The 24,146-nt window shown below is 45.9% G+C and overlaps 2 protein-coding genes and 1 non-coding gene across 15 annotated transcripts in view; 2 read left to right on the top strand and 1 right to left on the bottom strand.

Moving 5' to 3' along the window:
- Positions 1–1,783, bottom strand: part of Smarcc1 (SWI/SNF related BAF chromatin remodeling complex subunit C1) — a 127,493-nt gene extending 125,710 nt beyond the window's left edge. For all 3 annotated transcript variants that reach the window (XM_042281738.2, XM_042281739.2, XM_042281740.2), the window contains exon 1: positions 1,518–1,783. In XM_042281738.2, coding sequence (XP_042137672.2) covers positions 1,518–1,709 — 192 coding nt within the window. In that variant the 5' untranslated portion in view covers positions 1,710–1,783. The remainder of the gene's footprint in view (positions 1–1,517) is intronic.
- Positions 1,784–9,190: 7,407 nt separating this feature from the next.
- LOC121831231 (small nucleolar RNA SNORA43) lies at positions 9,191–9,327 on the top strand. The gene has a single exon (XR_006074607.2). It is a non-coding gene; the product is annotated as a small nucleolar RNA SNORA43 (small nucleolar RNA).
- Positions 9,328–22,181: 12,854 nt separating this feature from the next.
- Positions 22,182–24,146, top strand: part of Dhx30 (DExH-box helicase 30) — a 29,358-nt gene continuing 27,393 nt past the window's right edge. For 2 of the 11 annotated variants that reach the window (XM_042281737.2, XM_042281736.2), the window contains exon 1: positions 23,393–23,497. The gene's annotated coding sequence lies outside the window, so the exon portion shown is untranslated. Of the gene's footprint in view, positions 22,823–23,022; positions 23,343–23,388; positions 23,498–24,146 lie in introns of those variants that run through there. The other 9 variants (XM_076577140.1, XM_076577139.1, XM_016004442.3 and 6 more) reach the window with 9 other exon arrangements.

Below are 24,146 nucleotides of genomic sequence, written 5' to 3'. Positions count from 1 at the left end.
CGTTCCAGGACAGCCAGGGCTACACAGTGAGACCTTGAAGAGCGGAGGAGGAGGAGAGAAATGCTTGGTGTACACCAAGCACAAATAAGTCAACACTATTTCTGACTTTAAAGCCTTAGAGACACGGTCACTTCTGAAATCACCAACTGTTCACCAAGCAGCAGACCCCAAGCGAACTGGTCAGGGACTAGTGTGTCATTTTTACTTTTCTGAGACAGGGGCTTGTGTTGGTAGCCCAGGCCTGCATCGAGCTTCAAGCTCCCTGTGTAACAGAGAATAACCTTGAACTTTCTGATCTTCATGCTTCTACCTCTCAAAGGACTTCAGAACCACCATGACTGGTTTTAATGAGGTGCTGGGGTTCGAACCCCGAACCTAACCCACGTTAGCCAACACTCGACAAAATGACTTAAATCCTACTTTAACTTTCCATTCAACAACTATACAGGATAAGACAGCTCACTGTTAACTATGATCCAGACCAAATCTAAACACCCATTCTCGGGTGAACACTACTGAATTTGAGAGTTGCGGAGAAGGGTTCGGCTGTTTCCTTGTATCATCTAAGGGAGTCGTTCTTCCGCGTTTACATAGTGGGGAAACTTACTGTACCCATTACTGAGGCCGGTGAGGTGAATGTACAGGTAAAGGCACTCATCACCAAGCCTGATGACCTAAGTTCGATTCCTGGACCCATTTGGTGTTATGAGACAATCAATTCGCTTAAGTTGACATCTACACAGGAATGGGATGCACCCCTCCAAAAAAATAGATATAATTAAAGAAAACAAATTAACAAAGGGTTAATTCACAACTTTGTAAAACAGCTGACTCAGCAGAATGTGCATGCGAAATTAGGAGACACACGGGAGGTTTTTAAAAAAAATAAACATTACAAAGAAGACAGATGATATAAACTGAGTTCCCGCTGAAGGACGTTAACTTTTGTACTCACATCTTTACACATCACCGAAAGTACAATAAATGAGGTGAAAAGCCATCACTTTTAATAATCCTGTATCAATCCTATCCCAAGGTTTAGATCTACGTAACTCGCAAGGCCAATCATCCAAGGTCCCTCAGCGAATCCATACCGGACAGCAAGCCCTTAGTTACGGAACCACTTAGAAACTGGTTATCTAAACAAAACTTCCAGCTACTTTTAACCATGCTGGGCTCAGCCTTTCACGCTCTTTGTTCACACACCTAAGGCAGCTAACAAAAGACCAGGGACGCACGCCCTGCGGCTCTGCCCAGCTCCACCTGCTTCTGGACCGAGGAGCAAGCGAGCTAGGGCTTCCCACCCGAGAGCGTGGGCCCGGGAGAGCCAGCACCGAGGGCCCGTCCCGCCGCGTGTCTAGAGCCGCCCGCGGGGGCGTGGCGAGAGCCGAGCCAGCCTTTGTTGTCCCTCGTGGCGCGGGAGGGGGGGAGGGGCGGCCCGAGGCTCGCCAGGCCCGCGGCCACCACCAGCCCCTGTCGCGTGGCTCCGCGGTCCCCACAGGCGCGCGCGAACCCACCTTCTTGTAGTGCTTGCCCAGCCAGACTCGCACCGAATCCAGCTGGGACACTGTGTCCGGGCTTTCCCAAAACTTGCTGGCCGGGCCCCCGTCCTTCCTCCGGTACACCGCCAGGCCCGAGGCCGCCGCCGCACCCCCTGCACCCACGGCGCCTGCTGCCGCGCCCGGACCGCCGCCCGCTGTCGCGGCCATGGTCACCGTCCGTCGTCTCCACCGCCCGGCCTGGCCCTCGCGGCGTTTCCCGTTCGCACCCGCGCGCGCGCGCGCAGATACCGCCGCCTCCTCCTCCTCGCCCCGCCTAGCCAACCCCCTTCCGGCGTCCAGGCCCGGCCCCGCCCCTTCTAGGCACCGGAGCGGTAACGGACTGGCGCTCGGAGCAGGCGTACGCATGCGCAGCAGGCCGGCAGCCCACTGCAGGAGGCGCTGTCCGCCTCTTCCGCCTGCTGCTCAGGATTGAGTCCCCGTCACTGCTCTTCGTGAACTCTGCATCTGACTCTCCCCGGCTTCCTGCGTCTGATCATTAGGCGGTCAACAACCTAAAGGAGATTCTGTATCACTACTTGAAACAGCCACCTAGGGTGCCCACCCTGAGCGCTAGCGTGGCAGTCCCCGCCTGCCTCAGTCCTACTGCACCCGGGGGCCGCGTCGGCCTTGGAAACCTTCATTCAAGCCCCAATCTTGCTTGGAGCTTGGGCTTCACGAAACACCTTCGGGCTCTCATTAGTGTCTCTCGAACCACATCAGCTAGTTTCTGCCTCCAGCGACTCCTGCGACCTCGAGAATATCTTCCTTTTTGATAACCGCACGCGAGTCACTCTGAAATTCATCAAAGTATTCCAGAAAACCAGCCCCTGACTGCACAGCTAATCACACCCACCGGACGGTTTCTTTGTAGTTCTCGCCACAACCTGGTGTTTTTATTTACAGGTATATCCTCGGCATTGGGAACAGGACGTTTTGTCTACACAAAACGTTCAGTAAATATTTGATGAATGAATGGTCTACATGAAGCTTAAAAGAATTTGAATTCCTAACAAAGTGACTAATTGTATTAGAAACGTGAACATCATACTATGACTTTGGAGCTCTAAGTGAGCAAGTCTGATGAGTTTTTCGACATTTTCAAAATGAGTAGCAGGGCAGTGGTGATGCACGCCTTTAATCCCAGAGGCAGAGACAGGCAGATCTCTGAGTTCAAGGCCAACCTGGTCTACAGAGCGAGTTCTAGGACAGCCAGGGCTACACAAGGAAACCCTGTATTTTTTTTTTAAAGGAGAGAAAAAAGTGAGTAGAATGTAATCAAAAAGGACAGGTAACTGAGACAAAGGCACTGAATGTGAGAAAGAATACTCAGTGAAAGACTCGAATAGAAATGGAAAGGTTGACTTTACTATAAGCACTGGGAAGCAAGCTTTAAGAGGAAGTGACATGATGAGGTGTATATGTTAGGAAGATAGCAACCCCATGCATATGAAGGGTAATTTGGGGAATGTGGATTCTGAGCTGTTGTGGTGGCACACGCCAATGATCACAGCACTGATGACGCTGGGTTCGTGAGCTGGGAGGACTGCAACAAGTTCATGGGCAGTTGGACAACAGAAAATACCCTGTCTCGAAACCGGAGTTGGAACCCCAGAAACCGCATAAAGGTAGAAGGAGAAAATCTCCACAAAGTTATCCCCTGACCTGGGCATTGTGCTGTGGCATACATACATCATGAATACCTAATCTTTTTTTAAATAGAACAGGGCAAAGTCTGGCTGTGGTGGCCCACACCTTCAATCCCAGCACTCGGGAGGTACAGACAAATAAATCTCTCTGAGTTCAAAGCCAGGCCAGTCAACATTGTGACTTCCTGAACTACATAGAGAGCCTCTTGCCTCAAAACAACAAGCCCGTGGTGGCGCACACCTTTAATTCCAGCACTTGGGAGGATGAGGCAGGCGGATCTCTGTGAGTTCGAGACCAGCCTGGTCTACAGAGCGAGTTCCAGGACAGGCACCAAAGCTACACAGAGAAACCCTGTCTGGGGGGGGGGGGGGAGGACCAAAACAAACAACAAAATGGAGCGAGTCAGTGAAATGGCTCATGGGTAATGCCAAGCCTGACGCCCTGAGTTCAATCCTGGAACCTGAACAATGGAAGGAAGGAACCAATCGACTTGCTTGTTGTCCTCTGACCTCCACAGGCAGCCTTTGGTGACATGCACACTCACACCCACACATATACACAAAGTAAATCAATTTCAAAGTTCTTTCAAAAAGAAAATAGCCATGAGGTGGTAGCTTATGCCTTTGATCCTAGCACTCAAGAAAGCAGAGATTCAAGGACAGCACAGAGAAATCCTGTCACAAAAGAAAAAAGAATCCTTGTCTCAAAAAAAAAAAAATGGATTATGCCGTTTAAGACCTTAAACTCTGAACTAATAATAGATGGGGTTTGTGAAGCACTATGTACATCATACCACAATTGGTACTGAGCACACCTTTTTTCTTTTTCTTTTTCTTTTCTTTTTTTTTTTTTTTTTTGTAGTTTTTTGAGACAGGGTTTCTCTGTGTACCTCTGGCTCTCCTGGAACTCAATCTGTAGCCCAGGCTCAGAGATACCTGCCTTTGCCTCCCAAGTGCTGGGATTAAAGGCAAGCACATCTATGTCATTGCAGATAAGAAAAAGGAATCATGGAAAAAATGGAAAAGCAATCTGAGGTAAAATAACTAACGACAGGGAGTAGAGTCTGGCTATGTATCTGAGTGTTTTGATATCCCGTGTATGTCTGTGCACATGGGTGCCTAGTGCCTATGAAGGTTAGAAGAAGGTGTCCCCTGGAACTGGAGTTACAGATGATTGTGAGCTGCCATGGAAGTCAAACACAGGTCCTCTGCAAGGACTAGAGCCCTTAACTGCTAAGTCATATCTCCAACCCAGGTTGAGTTGTGTGTGTGTTTTAAACCAAGACCTTATACCCTGAAGTAAGCTTCCCTCTTTTCAAGTACATTGCATTATTTGTTGATAGTGCAACAGAGCCATAAAAATGTATAGGAGGCTAGACAGTGGTGGCAAATGCCTTTAATCCCACCATTTTGGAGGCAGAGGCAGGTCTGATCTACAGACTGAGTTCCAGGACAGCCAAAAATACATAGAGAAACCCTGGTTTGAAAAAAAAAAAAAAAAAAAAAAGCTGGCGATTGATGGTGGTGCATGCCTTTAATGCCAGCACTCAGAAGACAGAGCCAGGTGGATCTCTCTGAGTTCGAGGCCAGCCTGGTCTACAGAGTGAGATCCAGAACAAGCACCAAAACTGTACAGAGAAACCTTGTCTTCAGGGGAAAAAAAAGTTCAAGATCATGCTCAGCTACCTAGCATTCCAAAACACAGCTAACAGGAGAATGAGGAGACACTATCTTTTAAAGCTATTTTGATATCGCCAGACTCTAATGGCGGGTCTCCGTGCAGCGGCCAGAAGACCCACTAATTTGGCTAAGGAGGTGAGGTTCTTCAAGGGCCTGAAGAAACCCCCTCTGCCTTCCTTGAGAGACTCATGGAGGCATATAGAAGGTATACCCCCTTTGACCCACAGTCAGAGGAATTGAGGGGAGCAGTAAGCATGGCCTTTATAGGACAGTCCGCACAGATATACGGCGGAAGTTGCAGAGATTAGATGGATTGCAAGGGCTGAGCCTGAGAGATCTGGTTAAAGAGGCAGATAAGGTCTACTATAAGTGAGAGACTGCGGAAGAAAAAGAGATTCGACTGGAAAAAGAAAGAGAGGAAAAAGTGAAACAACGACAAAAACGCCAGAATCGGGATTTGACACGGATTCTTGCAGCCGCGGTAAGAGACGGGCCAGGGCCACGGGGGCGAGGAGGAGGAGGAGGCCGGGGAGGCTGCTCTCCTCTGGGACCAAACCAATGTGCCTACTGTAAAGAGGAAGGTCACTGGGCCAGAGAATGCCCAAAGAAGTTAAAAGGGCGAGGTCGACAGGTCCTTGCCCTCGAAGACTGAGGGAGTCAGGGTTCGGATTCCCTCCCCGAGATCCGGGTAACATTTGAAGTGGAGGGGACCCCAGTGGACTTTGAGGTGGACACAGGGGCAGTCTACTCAGCCATCCAGCATCCGCTGGGGCCTCTATCTACCCAAAAGTCACTGGTTCAAGGAGCGAATGGAAGCAGAGAGAGACCCTGGACCACCCAGAGAACAGTCAACTTGGGAAAAGGTACTGTACAGCATTCCTTCCTAGTCCTGCCTGACTGCCCGGTGCCGCTTTTGGGCAGAGATCTCCTGACAAAATTGGGAGCACAAATCTCCTTTACCGCTCGGGGCCCAGAATTAAAATTTGCACACCCGAAAGTGGGGGACCTCCATCTCCTCACATTAGAACTTCCAGCCGCTGAGGAGTATCGGTTGTATGGAGCAGCAGCTAAAGCCTCTGTAGCTGCTGTCTCCCCGAACAACGAGGAATGGATTCACAGGTTTCCTAATGCGTGGGCAGAGACAGGGGGCCTTGGGCTGGCTAAAGAACAACCTCCGGTGGTAGTCACCCTTAAGCCCACCGCGGTGCCGGTGCGTGTAAGACAATACCCGCTCAGTCGAGAAGCCCGGGAAGGCATAAAACCCCACATCAGGAGGTTTCTGGAACTGGGCATTCTGAAACCATGCCAGTCAGAGTGGAACACTCCGGTCCTACCGGTAAAGAAGCCAGGAACAAATGACTACAGACCGGTCCAGGATCTGAGGGAAGTCAACTCCCGGGTAATAGACATTCACCCTACAGTGCCCAACCCCTACAATCTCCTGAGTACCTTGCCTCCAGAGCGCAATTGGTAGGTACACTGTTCTGGATTTGAAAGATGCCTTCTTCTGCCTACCCCTCCACCCAGATTCCCAAAAGCTCTTTGCTTTTGAATGGTCAGACCCTGAGGAAGGGAGGACAGGGCAGCTAACATGGACTCGACTTCCGCAAGGATTTAAGAACTCCCCAACACCGAGACCTTCGGGGGTATCGAGAGACCACCCCTGATGTCACTCTCCTCCAGTATGTAGATGATTTACTCCTGGCAGCTGAAACTCAGGACGCCTGCAAACTTGGGACTGAAAAACTTCTAGATACCCTGGCTAGGCTGGGGTACAGGGCATCTGCCAAAAAGGCGCAGATCTGTAAAAACAAAGTCACCTTCCTCGGTTACTCCTTGGAAGGAGGGAAGAGGTGGCTCACGGATGCCCGGAAGCAAACCGTGGCCAGCATACCAACTCCAATAGATCACCGGCAGTTACGCGAATTCCTGGGCGCAGCTGGGTTCTGCAGACTCTGGATTCCAGGATTCGCTGCCATAACAGAGCCTTTCTCTCCCCTATTAAAAGAAAAGACCCCTTTTGTCTGGCAGAAGGAGCACCAGCTCGCATTTGAGAAACTGAAGAGGACACTCCTGTCAGCCCCGGCGCTTGCTCTCCAGGATGTAAGTAAACCCTTCACCCTGTACTTACATGAGAAGGGTGGGGTGGCGGTCGGCGTCCTAGTACAAGCCCTTGGTCCATGGAAAAGACCGACTGCCTATCTATCAAAGCGGCTTGATCCTGTAGCCAGGGGATGGCCGACCTGCCTCCGGGCGGTGGCAGCAGCCGCCATGCTGGTGAGGGACGCAGATAAATTAACTCTGGGACAGCATCTGACTATTATAGCTCCCCATGCATTGGAGAGCACTGTCCGCCGGACCGATGGCTCAGCAATGCTCGGGCCACATACTATCAGACAACTCTCCTGGACCGGGACCGCATCCGTCCTTAACCCAGCCACCCTCCTCCCAGTTGCCCAACAAGAAGAGGAGGGAGAGCCAGTGCATGACTGTGGTGCCATCCTGGCGGAGGACACTGGGGTCCGGACAGATTTAACGGACCAACCGCTGGCCAACCCGGACCTGATATGGTATACGGATGGCTGCAGTTTCCTAATGAGGGGCAGCGGAAGGCGGGAGCGGCAGTGGTGGACAAGAATAAGGTCATCTGGTCTAGCAGCCTCCCAGAGGGAACCTCGGCTCAAAAAGCCGAATTGATTGCGCTCACCCAAGCCCTCACCATGGCAGCGGGTAAGCGAGCCACCATCTACACAGATAGCCGGTATGCATTTGCAACCGCGCATGTGCATGGGGCCATATACAGGGAGAGGGGACTATTAACATCGGCAGGAAAGGAAGTTAAAAATAAAAAATCGAGGCGCTACTAGATGCCGTCATGCTGCCTCGTGAGCTGGCCATCGTACATTGCCCAGGACACCAGAAGGGCGACTCCCCAGTTGCGGTTGGGAACCGGAGGGCTGACCAGGAAGCAAGGGAGGCAGCTCTCCGAGGCATCAGGCACCTGACAGTCCACCTGTCACCCTCTAAAAGCCCAGTCTCTGAAGAGCCTCTGGCCCCTGAGACTCTGAAGGACACTCTGGAACGAATCCACAAGCTGACCCATCTGGGTAGCCAGAAGTTAGTCCAACTCACAGCAGAGAATAAAACCCACTCCCCGTCTGAAAGGAAGCGGATGGCAGAGGAAGTGGTGGCAGGCTGCCAAGCCTGCCAGCAGGTTAATGCATACCCTGGTCGGGTGGCTCCTGGAAAGAGACTACGAGGGAGTCGACCGGGCCAACACTGGGAAGTGGACTTTACTGAAATACTGCTAGCTAAATATGGCCTAAGGCATTTACTACGAGATGTACTCAAGATTTCCCAGAAACTGCTGTTACCCACCCAAAACCACCCAGACCCTGAGTAACCCCTCTACCCGACCCGTGTGAAACTGCCCTATAAAAAGCCTATAAGCTGGAGCTTCGGGGTCTTCAGTCCTCAGCTTGACTGTTGACCCGTGTGCACACCTACAATAAACTGCTTCTGAGTGACTCAAAAAAAAAAAAAAAAAAAAAAAAAAAAGCTATTTTGAGGGCCTGTGAAATGGCTCATTGGGTAGGTAATGGCACTCTGAGCAAAGCTAAATGAACCTCAGAACCCACATGAAAGTAGAGAATTAATTCCTGAAAGCTGTGAGATCCTCTGGCCTCTCTATAATACACAAAACTAAAAATAGTTTTGTTTTGAGACAAGGACTTGCTATGTGGCCTAGATTGGCCTGAAACACGATCTTGCCTGGGCTGGTCTTGAACCAATGTTAATATTACCCCAGCCTCTGCGGGGCTGGGATTACATCTCTCCAATCCTCCAAGTGTATTTAAAATGAAAACTGGGGTTGGGGATATTGCTCAGTAGTATAGTGTTTGCCAAGCATGAATGGTACCCTGGGTTTGATCCATAGTGATATAAATAAATGAATAATTCAATAAATCCTCCTAGGCTGGGGAGATGACTCGGGGGTACAGTGTGAAGACTTAAGTTCAAATCTACAGAAGTCATGTGAACTCAACTGCAGGAGCACACAGCATCTGTGACCCCAGTGCTCCTTTGGTGAGCAGCACTGATAAGACCTAGGGAGATGGCTCAGTGGATAAAGGAACTTGTCACACAAGCCTGATGACTTTAGTTCATCACTGGAACCCACATAAAGGTAGAAGGAGAAGAAACCCCACAATTAGTTTTCTAACCTCTACAGTGTGCTGTGGCATATGTAACCTCCCCTCCAACATCATATATGCATACCACAATAAACAGTTTTTGAAAATTCAAAAAGGCTGCCTTCCAGATGCTGGCCTGGATCTGTCAGTACCACAGTCACAGCTGCTGGGCTGTGTCTGTGACATTGGGGCAAAAAGCAAGTGTCCATTCCTACACTCAGTGTTCAGAGGCAGTAAGCACTAAGAATGGGTTATAGCCTGACATTTCACATGGGGGCAGGGGTAGCCAGGCATGGTGTCACATGTCTTTAATTCCAGCACCAGGGAGGCAGAAGATGTATCACATCCTACTCAGCTTGGGTTCTGGAACCCTGACTAGGGCCAGGGAAGGAATGAAGAAAAGATAGACACACAGATTTAGGTACAAGAAAGCGGGGATGAGATAGGGTTCTGGAGAGCACAGCTTATGTATCAGGCACAGCACAGAAGGATGGGTTGGCTGGTTGGGTGGGAGGTCTCTGTGGGCAGGCAGTCTGAGGCAGCAAACATCCAGGGAAGCTGCAGTTGCCAGTCCTTGCACACACTGGTCACTGTTTGTAAACTCACACACAGACCCTCTAACTATGTAGCTGAGGCTGGCCTTGAACATCTTGTTTCTACTTCCTAAATGTTGCAATTACAGGTTTGTACCTAATGTGGGGCTGTGTGCTGGGGGACATTTGTTTGTATTCATTGCTTGGGGACCACCAATAGAGTACAACCTCAGTTTGAAGGGCAGAGTCTGCTTTCAGCTGGCCAGAGTGGATCATGGAGCTCCCTGGTGGATGCAGAGGGAGATAGAAGGACACACAGAGGAGAAAAAGGAGGCTCTGAGAGGATGTTTGGGCTCTTCAATATGGGTAGTGGGGAGAGGCAGGTGTTCGTGTTTCCATGGATCTCTCAGGTTTTTTCTCTAATATTACTCCTGAGTTTTATTATTTAATAAAATGAAAAAAGAAAAGAAATCTGGCATCCAACATGTGGTGACATCATGCTGTGGCTTTTAAAGCTGCTACTTCACCTTGTGACCACGTGCTACCAAGGAATTTTCCTGTTGTGATCTGCACAGCTACCCATCAGCTCTGAAACCACCTGAGTCAGCCACTTATCGCTGGCACTATAATCCTGTCGGTGTGGTGCCCTCCTATGCCACATCCTAGCCAAGCAGGCTTCTCCTGCCCGATTTCCCCTTGTACCCACTTCTTAGGCCTCTCCCTGGCCCTCCCCTGTGTAGCTGGTACAAGTACCCGGATGGAGCAGAGCAAAGCCACTGCTCCTCTCCCAGGCCAGTCCTGTGTGGACAGCACACACATCAGGGCTGTGGAGAAATAGTCTGGCTGCCTGGGCACCTCCCCCACAACTGCCACCGCCGCCACTGCCATGGCCCCCACTCAGGGCAAGTGCTTTTACTGCTGCTGCCATGGCCGCAAGCTGCCAGGGGGACTAGCCTTGCACCACTGGTGTCCACTGGTGTCCACTGGTGTCCACTGGTGTCCACTGGTGTCCACTGGTGTCCTCTGCCCAGCTGTGCTGAGCAGTGACAGCTAGCTGCCAGTAACAGGCTGGGCAGTTCTGTCCCACACTGCTGCGTCCCAACCGCATGGATTCCTCCTACTGGTTTTCTTACATTAGCTCTTCAGACAGCTCACACCCACACTGCCACCCACACAGCACAGGAGCAGCCACAGTGGCCTCTGTTGTGCCTGCCTCTGTGCGGGCACAGTCAAACATTGTCACTGCAGCTACTGACTGTGCACATATCCACCTATGCTGTCAGCATCAGCAGAGCTCATAAGAAACTTGGGAAATTTTAAATGGGAAATTAGGTTCACAAAAAAAAAAAAAAAAAAAAGGAAAACCTTTTCATGGCAAGAATCAGAAATATCGGGGTTGGGGATTTAGCTCAGTGGTAGAGCGCTTGCCTAGCAAGAGCAAGGCCCTGGGTTTGGTCCTCAGCTGGGGTGGGGGAAGGATCAGAAACATCACAATGCAGGGAGTTAGGACCATGTCTGGATGGCTTGCCAATGGAAACAATAAATGAGGGGATAAACAATTTAGCTGGGATTGACATAAAGTCAATCATAATTATTATCAGTTTGCTAATTCATGTTTTATTTTTTAAAAAGTGGTTTGGGGCTGGAGAGATAGCTCAGAGGTTAAGAGCACTGGTTGCTCTTCCAGACGTCCTGAGTTCAATTCCCAGCACCCACATGGTGGTTCAGAACCATATACAATGGGATCTGATGCCCTCTTCTGTCATGAAGATGTACAGGAAGATGGAACACTCACACACATAAATAAATAAATCTTTTTTTAAAAAAAAAGTGGTTTGGTAACTGTAACAAATATGGTAATTTGACTAATACAAGCCTTAGAAAGACCTACTAATGAAAAGGAGAAAAATATTCACACAGAGGAATTTAGAGCAGAACCTACCTCACCAGTGCATGATTAAAATGAGAGCAGCCCAACATTATTAGAACCAACCTTAATTTATCCAGTTACCACACAAAAATGAACACTAGATGACAAGTATCCCAAAGGCTATGAAGAAACTAACTGGAATCCTGTCAAAATGTTAGATTTGAGATTTAAGGAAGCAATAGTTTCATATAGTATACATTCACCTTTTGTGAAGATGTTAAATTCAAGGGCCACTCAATTATTCCACAAGACTGGAAATACTTACTTATAGCAATATGGGAAGCTGGTCCTCAGTTACAATGGAAAACATGGTGGAAAGAGGAACCTAGGGTCATAGAAGTAGGGCTAGAGGTATTGAAATTTCCCAAGACCAGCTTCTTAGTGATGGTCAGTATGCTGATTTTCAAAGACAGACTCCATCTGATGATCACACATTGGCTCTTTGCTGTACAGCAGCTTTGAATGCTTGGAACAGGGTTGAAGAATCAGGAAAGAAGACTGAGTCATTTACTAAAATTATACAAGGCCCAAAAGAAGCCTTCACTGAATTTTTGTAAAGACTGATTTCAGCTGTAAATAGAATATCAGATTCAGAAGTTAGACAAATATTAATTGAATCTTTGGCTTTTGAAACTGCTAATTCAGACTGCAAGTGTAATTAATGAATACCACAAGTGTAATTAATATCATGAGTGTAATTAATGAATATCATGAGTGTAAATAATATCTTGAATGTAATTCATGCCACTGAATTGTGAATTTACAAATGGTTACAATTGCAAATATTATGTTCATTTAAAAAAATAAGGTGGAGCTGGGCGGTGGTGGTGGCGCACGCCTTTAATCCCAGCACTTGGGAAGCAGAGCCAGACTGATCTCTGTGAGTACGAGGCCAGCCTGAACTACCAAGTGAGTTCCAGGAAAGGCGCAAAGCTACATAGAGAAACACCCTGTCTCGAAAAACCAAAAATAAATAAATAAATAAATAAAATAAGGTGGAATGTAATCACCATATGTTATATATGTGTATGAAATTGAAGACAACAATGTTCTAAAATAGAAAGTGGTGATGGTGTCATGGGCCTATGAGGATGCTGGACTAAAGTCTATCAAATTGTGCAAACAGGCAAATTGTATACTATGTGGATTACTTGTCAATAAAGATTTTATAAAACATTAAAAAAAAAGAAAATTCTAACTCAGAATTCAAGAGGGCAATCAGGCCTTTAAAGGCAAGATCAGCACCCACAGATGAATAGATCCAAAATACAGTCAATGCTGGATCTCATACTCATGATAATACTTGGATAGAAGAGGTGATTTCCATAAACTTTAATAAAAATCAAAAGGTCAGATGTTTTAATTGTGGTAAACAAAGTCATCTAAAGAGAAACTGTAGGCAAGGCTTTCCTAAAAAACGATGTTTTTTTCTAGAGATAATCCAAACTGAAGGCCCTAGTCTTGTGGAGTATGCAGAAGGTGCAGCAAAGGCTGACACTGGACTGATGAATGCTGATCAATAAAAGACAGGCAAGGTAATCCTTTGCCATCAGGAAATGCCTTAGGAAGCCTCTTACAGGCCCCAATGTCAAATATGGCTCAATCACTCACTGTCAGCATGGGGGAAAACTCCTCCACAGAGCAATTAAAGGACTTAATGCCAGCAGAGCATTTTTGGTGCACGCCTTTAATCCCAGCACTCAGGAGGTGGAGGCAGGCAGATCTCTATGAGTTCAAGGCCAGCCTGATCTACAGAGCAGGTTCCAGGACAGCCAGGACTGTTATACAGAGAAAAAAGAAAGGGACCTAATGCCAGCTTCAGTAGATAAAACAAAATTTTCAGGAGAGATCATTAAAAAAAAAACTATTCTGGCACACTACTATAAATGATCAAAGACTAAAGCTAAAAATATGGATAAATGACATTGTAATTGAAGGTTTGGTTGACTCAGGCATGGATATAACAATTTAACCAAGCTACTGTCCTCCAAATTGGCCTCTTCAGGAGGTAAATGTGCAGCTTTTTGGGATTGGAACTTTATCTCAGGTAAAAGAAAGTGTAAAGATAAATAAAATGTATATGGCAGATAGGAAAATTAAAACCATATGGGTCTAACATAGCAAGAATTTATGGGGATGTGATTTGTTGCAGGAATAGAAAACACAGATTAACATTCCTCTAGTCTCAGAAACAAACCATAAAATAAAGAATGGTTCTGAGAGAAATATTAAAAGGTATTATGAAGAATAGTCACAGACTGTTCAGGTTGTACATAAGAAGGGCACAACAGCTGGTGATCTTTCAAAGGTACCACAGCCCAACTATTGAAATGGTTAACTGACAAACCTGTTTGTGTGGGACAAAGACCTTTGACATCAGAAAAATTACAGGTACTAGAACAGTTGATACAGGAGCAGCTAAATTCTCAACATATTGAAGAATCTACTAGTCTTTGGAATTCTCTGATATTTGTCATGAAAAAGAAATTTGGGAAATGGAGAGTGTTAACAGATTTAAGAGTCATAAATAAGGTGATTCAGCCAATGGGCCCTTTACAGCCTGGAATTCCCTTGCCTTCTTTATTAACTAAAGGATGGTCTATTATAGTGATTGATTTTAAAAGACTACTTTTGGCAGGTGATACATGCCTTTAATCCCAGCACTTAGGAGGCAGAGCCAGGTGAATCTCTGTGAGTTCGAGGCCAGCCTGGTCTACAGGGTGAGTTCCAGGACAGGCTCCAAAGCTACACAGAGAAACCCTGTCTTGAAAAAAATCCCTACTTTTTTTACTATACCTTTGCAAGAACAGGAGAGAGAAAAATTTGCCTTCATGGTGGCTATTTATAAAATTCTCTAGCCTGTTAAAGGTATCAGTGTAAAGTTCTTCCACAAGGGATGCTAAACAGTCCCATCCCATGTCAATATTTTGTACAACAGCCATTGGAAATAATTCATAAAGTTTCCTCAATCTATAATTTGCCACTATATGGATGATATCTTACTAGCTGATTCAGACTCAGATAGTTTAGAAAAAAATATTTGAAGAGGTAAAGAAATGTTTGCCTTCTTGGGGATTTCAAATTGCTCCTGAAAAGATATAGAGGGGAGATTAGATCAATTACCTAGGATATAAGATAGGTTTACAAACGATTCAACCACAGAAAGTACAAATCAGGAGAGATCAATTATGAACTCATAATGATTTTCAGAAATTGCTAGGAGATATTGACTCACTGTGGACCATAATTAGATTGACAACTTAAGAACTAAGCAATTTTATTTGAAACCTTACTAGGTAATAAGGACTTTAATAGTCCAAGAAAAGCACCAGCTGAGGCTGAGAGAGAATTGGTTTTGAAAGAAGAGAAACTACAAGATGCACATGTGGATCATCTGGTTTTACCTACTAAACATTCTCTTACAGGAATTCTTATGTAGAGGAAAGACAATGTTTTTAGAATAGATATTTTGGCCACATAAACAGAATAAAAAATTAAAGAGTCCTCCCCTCCAAAAAAAAAATTAAAGACTCATGTAGAAAAGATTTCTAAATTGATTCTGAAAGGAAAATGGACATTTTTGTCAACTAACAGGAATAGACTCAGCAGAAATTGTAGTACCTTTTACTAATGCTGAAATTCCCGCACTATGGGCAGAAAATGAACATTGGCAAAGAGCTTGCAATAATTTGGGAAAGATTAACAACAAATATTCCAAAAGCAAGAGACTTCAGATTATAAAAAGAACTAATTGGATTCTTCCTCATATTGTGCAAGGAACACCAGTTTCTGGAGCCCCTACATTCTATACTGATGGAAATAAATCAGGGAAGGCAGGTTCTAAGTCAGGAAAAATAAGCAAAGTGGCTCAAAACCCATATGATTCCTTTCAAAAGTTAGAATTATATGCTATTCTCATAGTATTAGATTTTTCAGAACCTCTTAGTATTGTTACTGACTCCCAATATGCAGAAAAAGTTGCTTTACAGATTGAAACCACTGAACTTATTCCAGATGGTTCAGAATTAACTTCTCTACTTATTCAATTACAAGAAATAATCAGAAATAGAAATCATCCCTTGTATATAACACATATCTGATCGCAGGCCCTCTAGCACAAGGTAATGTAGAAACTGATCACCTATTAGTAGAAATGTGTTCAGAAGCCTCTGAGTTTCATAAGAAACAACATGTTAACAGCAAAGGTTTGAAGAAAGATTGTCCTATCATATGGCAACAAGATAAAAAAATTATAAAGAAATGTCCTACTTGTTCTTTGTGTAGCTAAACTTCACTACTTGCAGGAAGTAACCCAAAGGGTACTCAAAGAAATGAAATTTGGCAAATGGCCTGGCGGTGGTGGCGCACGCCTTTAATCCCAGCACTTGGGAGGCAGAGCCAGGCGGATCTCTGTGAGTTCAAGGCTAGCCTGGTCTACAAAGCAAGTTCCAGGACAGATGCAAAGCTACACAGAGAAACTCTGTCTCAGAAAAAAAAAAAAAAAAAGAAAGAAAGAAAGAAAGAAAGAAAGAAAGAAAGAAAGAAAGAAAGAAAGAAAGAAAGAAAGAAAGAAAGAAATTTGGCAAATGGATGTGGTTCATTTTTGGAATTTGGAAAATTAAAGTATGTACACCACACGACAGATACATATTCAGGATTTCAATGGGAATTGCTTCAACTTCTGAAGTCCTGAAAAGGCTGATTATGTAATTACACATTTATTAGAAGTTATGAGGGCTGGAGAGATGGCTCAGCAGTTAAGAGCACTGACTGCTCTTCCAGAGGTCTTGAGTTCAATTTCCAGCAACCACATGGTGGCTTACAACCATCTATAGTGGGATCTGATGCCCTCTTCTGGCATAAAGGTGTACGTGCAGATAGAGCACTCATATACATAAATAAATCTTTAAAAAAAAAAGAAATCTTAAAAAAATATAGAAGTTATGAACATCATGGCGATACCTGTATAAATTAAGACAGACACTGTTCCAGCATATGTCTCTAGTAAAGTGAAACAGATTTTCCATATTACAATATAAAGCATATTACAGGTATACCACACAATCCTACAGGACATGTAACTACAGAATGATCTAATTGCACTTTACAAGATATGCTTAATAAACAGAAAGAGGTAATAAAGACCCCCAGAGATAGATTGTACACTGCTTTATAAACTCTAAATTTTTAAATGCTAATGAGAAAGGAACAGCAGCTGTGGAGAGACATTGGTTAATGAAAAAAGCTGCTGAATTGCATCACTGTGTATACTTCAAAGGTGTGTTGACCTCATAATGGAAACCAAGATATGTTATGTTGGGGAAGAGGTTTGGCTTTTGATTCCATAGGAGAAGAAAAGCTATGAATAACATCAAAATCGATAAAGATTAGATTTGAACAGGTAAGACCGCGTGATTAAGAGAGGCATGCCAAAAGGGGAAACTCCCCAAAGTTAAGGTTGGGGCAGGTTATGTTTTTTTCTTTCCAGGAGAATAAAAGCGTCCAACTAAGATATCTGAAGATCACCAGACAAATGAGACATTTGAAGAAGGACGAATGAATTATCTAGAGAATATGACCCAAGAAAAGGAGCAAACCGACCTAATGGTATAGCACACTTCCAATAGGACAATATCTCATGAATCTTCCCCAATGCTTGTCTCTACTGTTCTCTACAGAAATATAGGGCAAAAGGTGTTTTGTAGTCCCAATTCATTAAAAATTAAAGTTGGCTATGGAGTTGGAGAGTAGCTCTCTCCTTCTCTAAACCCAACAATGCTTGTTAAAGGAAAATTCAAAATCTCTCTCATGGTAGAAGAGCCACATAGTATTGGACAGAAGAAAAACCAAAATTAAGAAACTATTCTATTACCACTAATCTCAAAATCCTTTGGTTTTATTTTGACTCTTTAAAGCTTTTAAGGTATAAATATTATCTCAAAATTTATAAGATTTATACATACATACATACATACATATATATCTAAATCTTCTGTCTTGATATTAGTAGTCATACAGAGTACTAACTTATTCTAGAAATATGCTTCATCTAGCTTCTGTATGTGATTTCAGGCTTGAGTCTGAAGCAGGTACCTAGGGATTAAGTTTGTGTACCCCCGAGGTATTTAATAGACTGTCTTTAACCTCTCCGATATCTGCTGCATATTTAAAACTTTTTAATATTTAATGCTGGACATTTAAAACTTTCCTTCAGTGAACCATCATATTCCTTCAAACAGTGACGTTTAAAATCTCCAAAAGGATATTGGGGACCCACAATGTTGAATCCACCTGGATTGTGGTAATGCCACTAAGCTGACAAACACCACCCAAAGATCAGCTTTAAACTACAAACTGATTAGGACATCTTCAAAGCAGTTAGCTATGATGGTCCCTTAAGGACTTCAGATAAGCCTTGCACTCTCCCATCACATGGAAAGTGGACAACAGCTAGCTCTCCTAGAACTAGATCTTTATCTTGATCTTTTTTCAGGGTCCCCTAAAGATGCTGTCACCCCCACACTACAGGAAGTAATTTTAAGAATACGACACCCACATTCCCAAGAGGTGGGGTGGGTGGTTTTTGGTTGTTAGATGGATGTTTGCCATTGTTTGGGGGGGGGTTGGGACACAAGTTGTTATTGGTCATGGTCGGGGAAGAAACTAAACAAGGGAGGTTTGAGTCAAGGATCTCTTTCTGAAAAGAAAAAAGTGAGATATAGGAATGATAGGATAAAAGGGTAGATTATGAAAGCTACTTTAAACTAAAAAGTAACTATTAATGTCAAATATTTTACATTGGTATGGGTTTTTGTACATTGATACAAAGTTATTTTTGTTAGAACATACTCTAAGTTTCTACTCTTAAGATATTTTTATATATTGATACAAATTTAAGGCTATTTTTGTTATACTGTAGTAAATGTTTCTATTTCTTGTCTAAGGAATTATACCTATGCAGCCTCATTTGAAAATGCGATGTACTCTCTCTGCTCTCTCTGTTCCCTTTGCTCCCTGCTCTCTAGTACAGCTCTCTGTAGCTCTGGGAGTCGTGGCCGTGGGTCATGACTTTTCCACTGGTAACCAGTGCCGCCAGCCGCGCCATTCATCCTATCATCTTGTGCCGTGCGTGGTCTCATAGGAAATTCCGGCACTCTGTGTCCAGGGCTGAGCATTGGGAAGCCTATACCGAGGACCTGTGACTGCCCTGCCCGCTACGCTTTTTTCACACCGCCACTGCCACTGCTGCCGCCATCACAGTATGTCAGGACTGTGCTCATGTGACAGCCTCGTCTCTCCCCAAGACTGCTCCAGAAACCAGCTTAAACCCATCTGGACAGGTCAGACCTACTTCAGGCTTCTTCTGTCTCAAAAGCATCCTGTCAGACACAAAAGTGGCCAGAGTGCCAAGCCAATAGGGATGGACAGCTCCAGGGCAGCAGGACAGCCCACCATCCCAGGATGCCTGTCTACCCCCCCCCCCAAAAAAAAACCTTCCATACCCCCCTAAGAGCCAACCCACACCCACCAAGTCAGCTGGAAGCAGTTTTTCTGGGAGAAATGGCACCCCTATTCCTATTCACTCGCTTTTTATAATAAGCAAAAGTCTAGAATGTTAGGATCCTGCCTGTGGTGGCATTGTGTTCCTCAAAATATTGTGCACCCTATTAAACTTACTAGGGGTCAGAGAACAGAAGAGCCACTAGATATAGAGGCCAGAAAATAGTAGCACTCACACCTTTAATCCTAGCCTTCTGGAGGCAGAGATCCATCTGGATCTCTGTGAGTTTAAAGCCACACTGGAAACAGCCAAGCATGGTGACTCACGCCTTTAATCCCAGGAAGTGATGGCAGAAAGTAGAAAGGTATTTAAGGCGTGAGGACCAGGAACTAGAGCAGGTTAAGCTTTTAGACTTTTGAGAAGCAGTTCAGCTGAGATCCATTTGGATGAGGACTCAGAGGCTTCCAGTCTGAGAAAACAGGATCAGCTAAGGAATTGGCAAGGTCAGGTGGCTGTAGTTTGTTCTGTCTCTCTGATCTTTCAGCATTCACCCCAATATCTGGCTCTGGATTTGTTTTTATTAATAAGACCATTTAAGATTCATGCTACACCTGCCCTCACTCCTAGGGGTCTTGCGTCTTACGTCATTAGGGGGTGCTGGCGACTACGTACCCACCTCATGGCAATCTGCGCCTTAAAAAGCCGGACGCGGACCCCGACTCTCTCTCTCTGCTCTGCTCCCGCCATCTCTCCCTCCCCCCAGGCCTGGCTCTCCTCACCCCTATCCCCTCCTTCCTTCTAATAAAGCTCTCTGTAACTCCGGTAAATAAACAAACAAACAAAAATAAAAACACAATGTAAAGTTCTAGTCCTTGAAAGCTAGTAAGTATAATAAATAAATACAGGTTAGTAGTTAGTCATTTATAACAATCGAACTTGTAGTCATTTTAGGTATATTTTCAAGGACAATCAAAGACATATTTTTAATAAATAGATGGTCTTCAAACACTTAAGAGACATAGAGAATATGGCATTTTAATGTTTTATAACAAAAGGCTTTTCATCACAGTGAGACATGTCTGTTCACAGCAGCACCAATTTACTCCAAAACAGGATGACAGGTATCAAAAATCCTCCATAAGGAGTTTGCTTTCATTTGTGGCAACGTCAGCCACTGGGCAAAGAAACTGTCCTTGCCTCGACTGCTGACAATATGCTGTCCAAACTGGACAAGTAGGACACAAATAAGGCAACTACTGAACTTTGCCAAGAAGAGGTGAACAGTACCTCAAAATCCCTGCTTCACAGAAAAGTCTGTCATATATTTTAGGCCTATAGGCTGAAGATGGATGCCCCAACGTTGCAGAGGAACCTTGGGTGACTGTCCAGAAAGCCAGTAGTCTCTGTCATTTCTATAGTTTTCAAAGTTGTTTGCTCTGTTCTTCCTGTTTACTCAGGTAATAGTATATCCTTCTCAGGTCTCTGATCGAGTTGAAGATTAATAGTTATAGTTACAGTTTTCCTTAGTCATAATAGACAGTAAATTAGGCACAAAACTCTGGACTCATCAAGATATGATAAATAATGAAGTATTTTCTCCGAATTTGCCAAATACAAATGGACTTGACATTGTGAATGTATTTCTTACTTGATAATTGTTCTTATTGTATATAGTTTCATTTTGTTAGTTAATACCTTTCCTTTCTATTAGACAATACCTGATAATTGTTATTATTGTTTATAGTTTAAATTTGTTGGAGTTGAATCCCCTCCTCCTTTTTTTTAGACAAAAAAGGGGCAACGTTGGGGGAAGATTTTTTTGTGTGTTGATTGCTCCAGGACCACCAGTAGAGTCCAACCTCAGTTCAGAGGGCAGAGTCCACATTCAGTTGGCTATAGTGGACCAGAGTTTCCCTGGTAGACTCAGGAGATACAAAGAAGAGAAAAAGGAGCTGAGATGCTTGGGCTCTTAGATCCAGGAAGTGGGGAGAGGCAGGTGTTCACATCTCTGTGGCTCCATGGATCTCCCAGGCTTATTCTCTAATATTCACTCCCAAGTTCTATTATTTAATAAAATGAAAAAAGAAATTGCAATATCTGTGCAGGGAGTTTTATGTCTTTTGTTCCCAAGAAGTAATTCTTTGAATGAAAAAAAATCATGTTTCACTCCAACTCCTAGACTTCTGTGCAATGTTGAGAGAAAATAACAACCATATGCTTTCCCTTCCTTCCTTCTGTGAGATAGGGTCTAACTATGCAGCTCTGACTGGCCTGGAACTATTCAGATCGGATCTATCCACCTGCCTCTGCCTCTGGAGCGCTGAGATTAAAAGCCTGTACCACCATGCCATTCTTGCTATGCAATCCAGGTTAGCTGGCAGCTCACAATCCACCTGCCCCAGTTTCTGGAGTAGCTGAAGTCACCGGTGACATGGCACCCATCTAATGACATATTTAAATGGCTGCACAAATAGTATAGATTATTGGGCTGGACATATGGCCCAGAGGTTATGAACACTGTCTTGATTTGTTTTTTTGTTTTTTTTATGTTTCTCTCTCTCTCTCTCTCTTTTTTTTTTTTGTCAATTCGACACAAGCTAGAGTCACCTGGGTAGAGAGAACCACAACTGAGAAACTGCCCCCACCAGATTGGCTTGTGGGCACTTTCTTGAATGACTGACGTGGGCGGGGTGGAGGTGGGGGGGACTCCCCTGGACAAGTTATGAGAAGCAAGCTAGCAAGCAATGGTGCAATGGTTTCTCCGTGGGTTTTGCTTCAGTTCCTGACATGACTTCAATCAGTGGCAGACTGTGACCTACAAGATGAAATAAACTTTCATCCCCAAGTTGCTTTTGGTTATAGTATTTTATCACAGCAACAATAAAAAACCCAAGATAAGGGCGGACCCACAACAGTCTGTAACTCCAGCTTCAAGGGATCTGAAGCCATGTTACCTTGTACATACCCTACATACCCACAAGCATACACAGAATAGTTTGTTTTTTGTTTTTAAATTACGAGCTATGGTACCAGTTCTCCAAATATCAAAAGGTCACGTTCTGAAATACTGTCTCCCGGCTGTGAACTACTGAGTTTCCTCCATTGAAGGCGGATTCCATGGAACACATGCTTCATTCTGCTCAGAGCACAACTGGGCACATCGACTTTGCTCACTCCTGACAGGCAGGCGATGGGGCCTGGGCTGGCGGTCGGCCCTCTCCCCGACCCCCCTAAGCCAGCAGTAAGCGCTACCTTGTCCTTGGCCCGGTGTAGTTTTACATCTCTGGGAGGCAAAATCGCTCACCTCCCCTAAGAGTGCAGAAGACCCAGGGGGAGACCCAGGAGAGAAAAGGTAGGACACAGAGCTACGGCTGGGGACGGCGAGACGAACCGCAGACGGCCATCAGCCCCCAGCTGCCGCCGGCTCCCACGGCACAGGCCGCGCGCGGCCCCGGCCGCTCCGCCGGAAGTCCCGCCTGCGCCTGGGGCTACAGCCGCGCGCCCTCCGGCCAGTGCTCGGATACAGGCTCGGCGTGGCCACCTCGCACCGTGAGCTCAGGAACACTACAGACAACCTAGGCAGCCGAACGCCTCGCGAGCCCCCGAGAAGCCGCATCCCTCCCAGGAGGCAGGCGAAAGGCGCAGGCCGAGGAGCGTCCGGGCCGCAGGCGGGACTTCCTCCTCGGGACCCGGAAGGGACCGCGCCGTCGCTGGTGGGAGTTGTAGTCCGGCCGTGGTTGGGGGGGCCCGCGGCTCATGCGCCGTGCACCGAGGCTTGTTTCACATCTGTAACAACAGGTGAATTGGGCTTTTTATTCTACCCTTTCGTGCCCCCTGAAGCAGCCTGCCACGGTCGGGGGTGGTCGGCGCGAGGAGGGGTCCCGGGTCCGGCCGGCGGCCTGGCGGAGAGTGGGAAAGAGGAGCTGGCGAGCCTGAAGAGCAGGCCGGGCATCCAAGGCCTGCCCGGGAAGCCGGCCCGGCCGAGCCGTGGACAGTCAGGCCTCGGCCTGCGGTTGCCATGGAGCCGGGGCGGGGCGGGGGCCAGACCGGTCTGCCGGGGCGGGCCTCGCTGCCAGGGGCTCCGCGGAGGCCGAGAGAGAGGCTGCTTTATTGGCGCGACGACGCCTTCGCCTCAGGGGATGCTCCGTTTTCCCTAGGCTGGGCCTGGAGGAAGTCTCCGGAGTGCCCCGAGACCTTTGTCTGCCCCTCCTCCCACTGTGCGGTCTGGGCCGTTCCTCCAAAGGGAGGCCTGGTGCATTTTTTACTCCTTTGGGTTGCCCCATTTTGCACCGACCTTGTCACTGGGGGAGGCTAAGGGGTGAGATGTTCTTTGTTTGCTGCTGGTGACTTGTCCCATTTTGCAGGGGAAGACCTAATGCATGTTGGGTCCTTTGTTTGCAGTGGAGTCCCAGGGGTCCTCAGAACCCTCAAGCCATGGGTATGGTGTCAACACGCTTTCTAGATAGCCCTTGTGTAAGCAACTTTGGTCATTTAACTGCGGCTTTCCAATGCAGAGACTGTTCACCTTACAACCCCAGTTCATGGGTGTTTGCCATGCACTGTAGCAGGTAGACTGCAGCAGTCCAGTTGCAAGGTCTCAAGTTGTTTTGAATGCAGCCTACTGGCCAGAGTGAATTTATACATTATCTGATGGTTTCACTTGCGGTTTCTTGGAAGGCGGTGACTCTACTGCCATGTGCCCTATGCCATGCTCAGAGTCTTGACATTTCCAGGAGGGAGACGCTTTCATGACATATATTTGGTTTTTTTCAGGACAGGGTTTCTCTATGTAGTTTGTTGCCTGTCCTGGATCTCGCTATGTAGACCAGGCTGGCCTCGAACTCACAGAGATCTGACAGGCTCTGCCTCCCGAGTGCTGGGACCAAAGGCGTGCACCACCACCGCCTGGCCTATAGTTGAGATTTATGATAGTGCTTTTAATGTGTGCATTTATATATTCTTTGCCAAAGTTTATATCTATGTAGGCCTTTCCCACCTGACCCCCAAAGATAGTAACTACCCAAGTATTTTAATTTATAAAGTTATAGTCCAAAGTTTTATCAGCTTTTTGACCCCATTTGTCCTCTCAAAAATGAACCTGATACATTCAGAATACAGGTTG

The sequence above is a fragment of the Peromyscus maniculatus genome, chromosome 7, assembly GCF_049852395.1.
Source record: "Peromyscus maniculatus bairdii isolate BWxNUB_F1_BW_parent chromosome 7, HU_Pman_BW_mat_3.1, whole genome shotgun sequence".
In the NCBI taxonomy this organism is placed as follows: domain Eukaryota; kingdom Metazoa; phylum Chordata; class Mammalia; order Rodentia; family Cricetidae; genus Peromyscus; species Peromyscus maniculatus.
The sequence above is the reverse complement of the archived record's forward strand: the minus strand, read 5'-3'. Positions and strand labels throughout refer to the sequence as shown.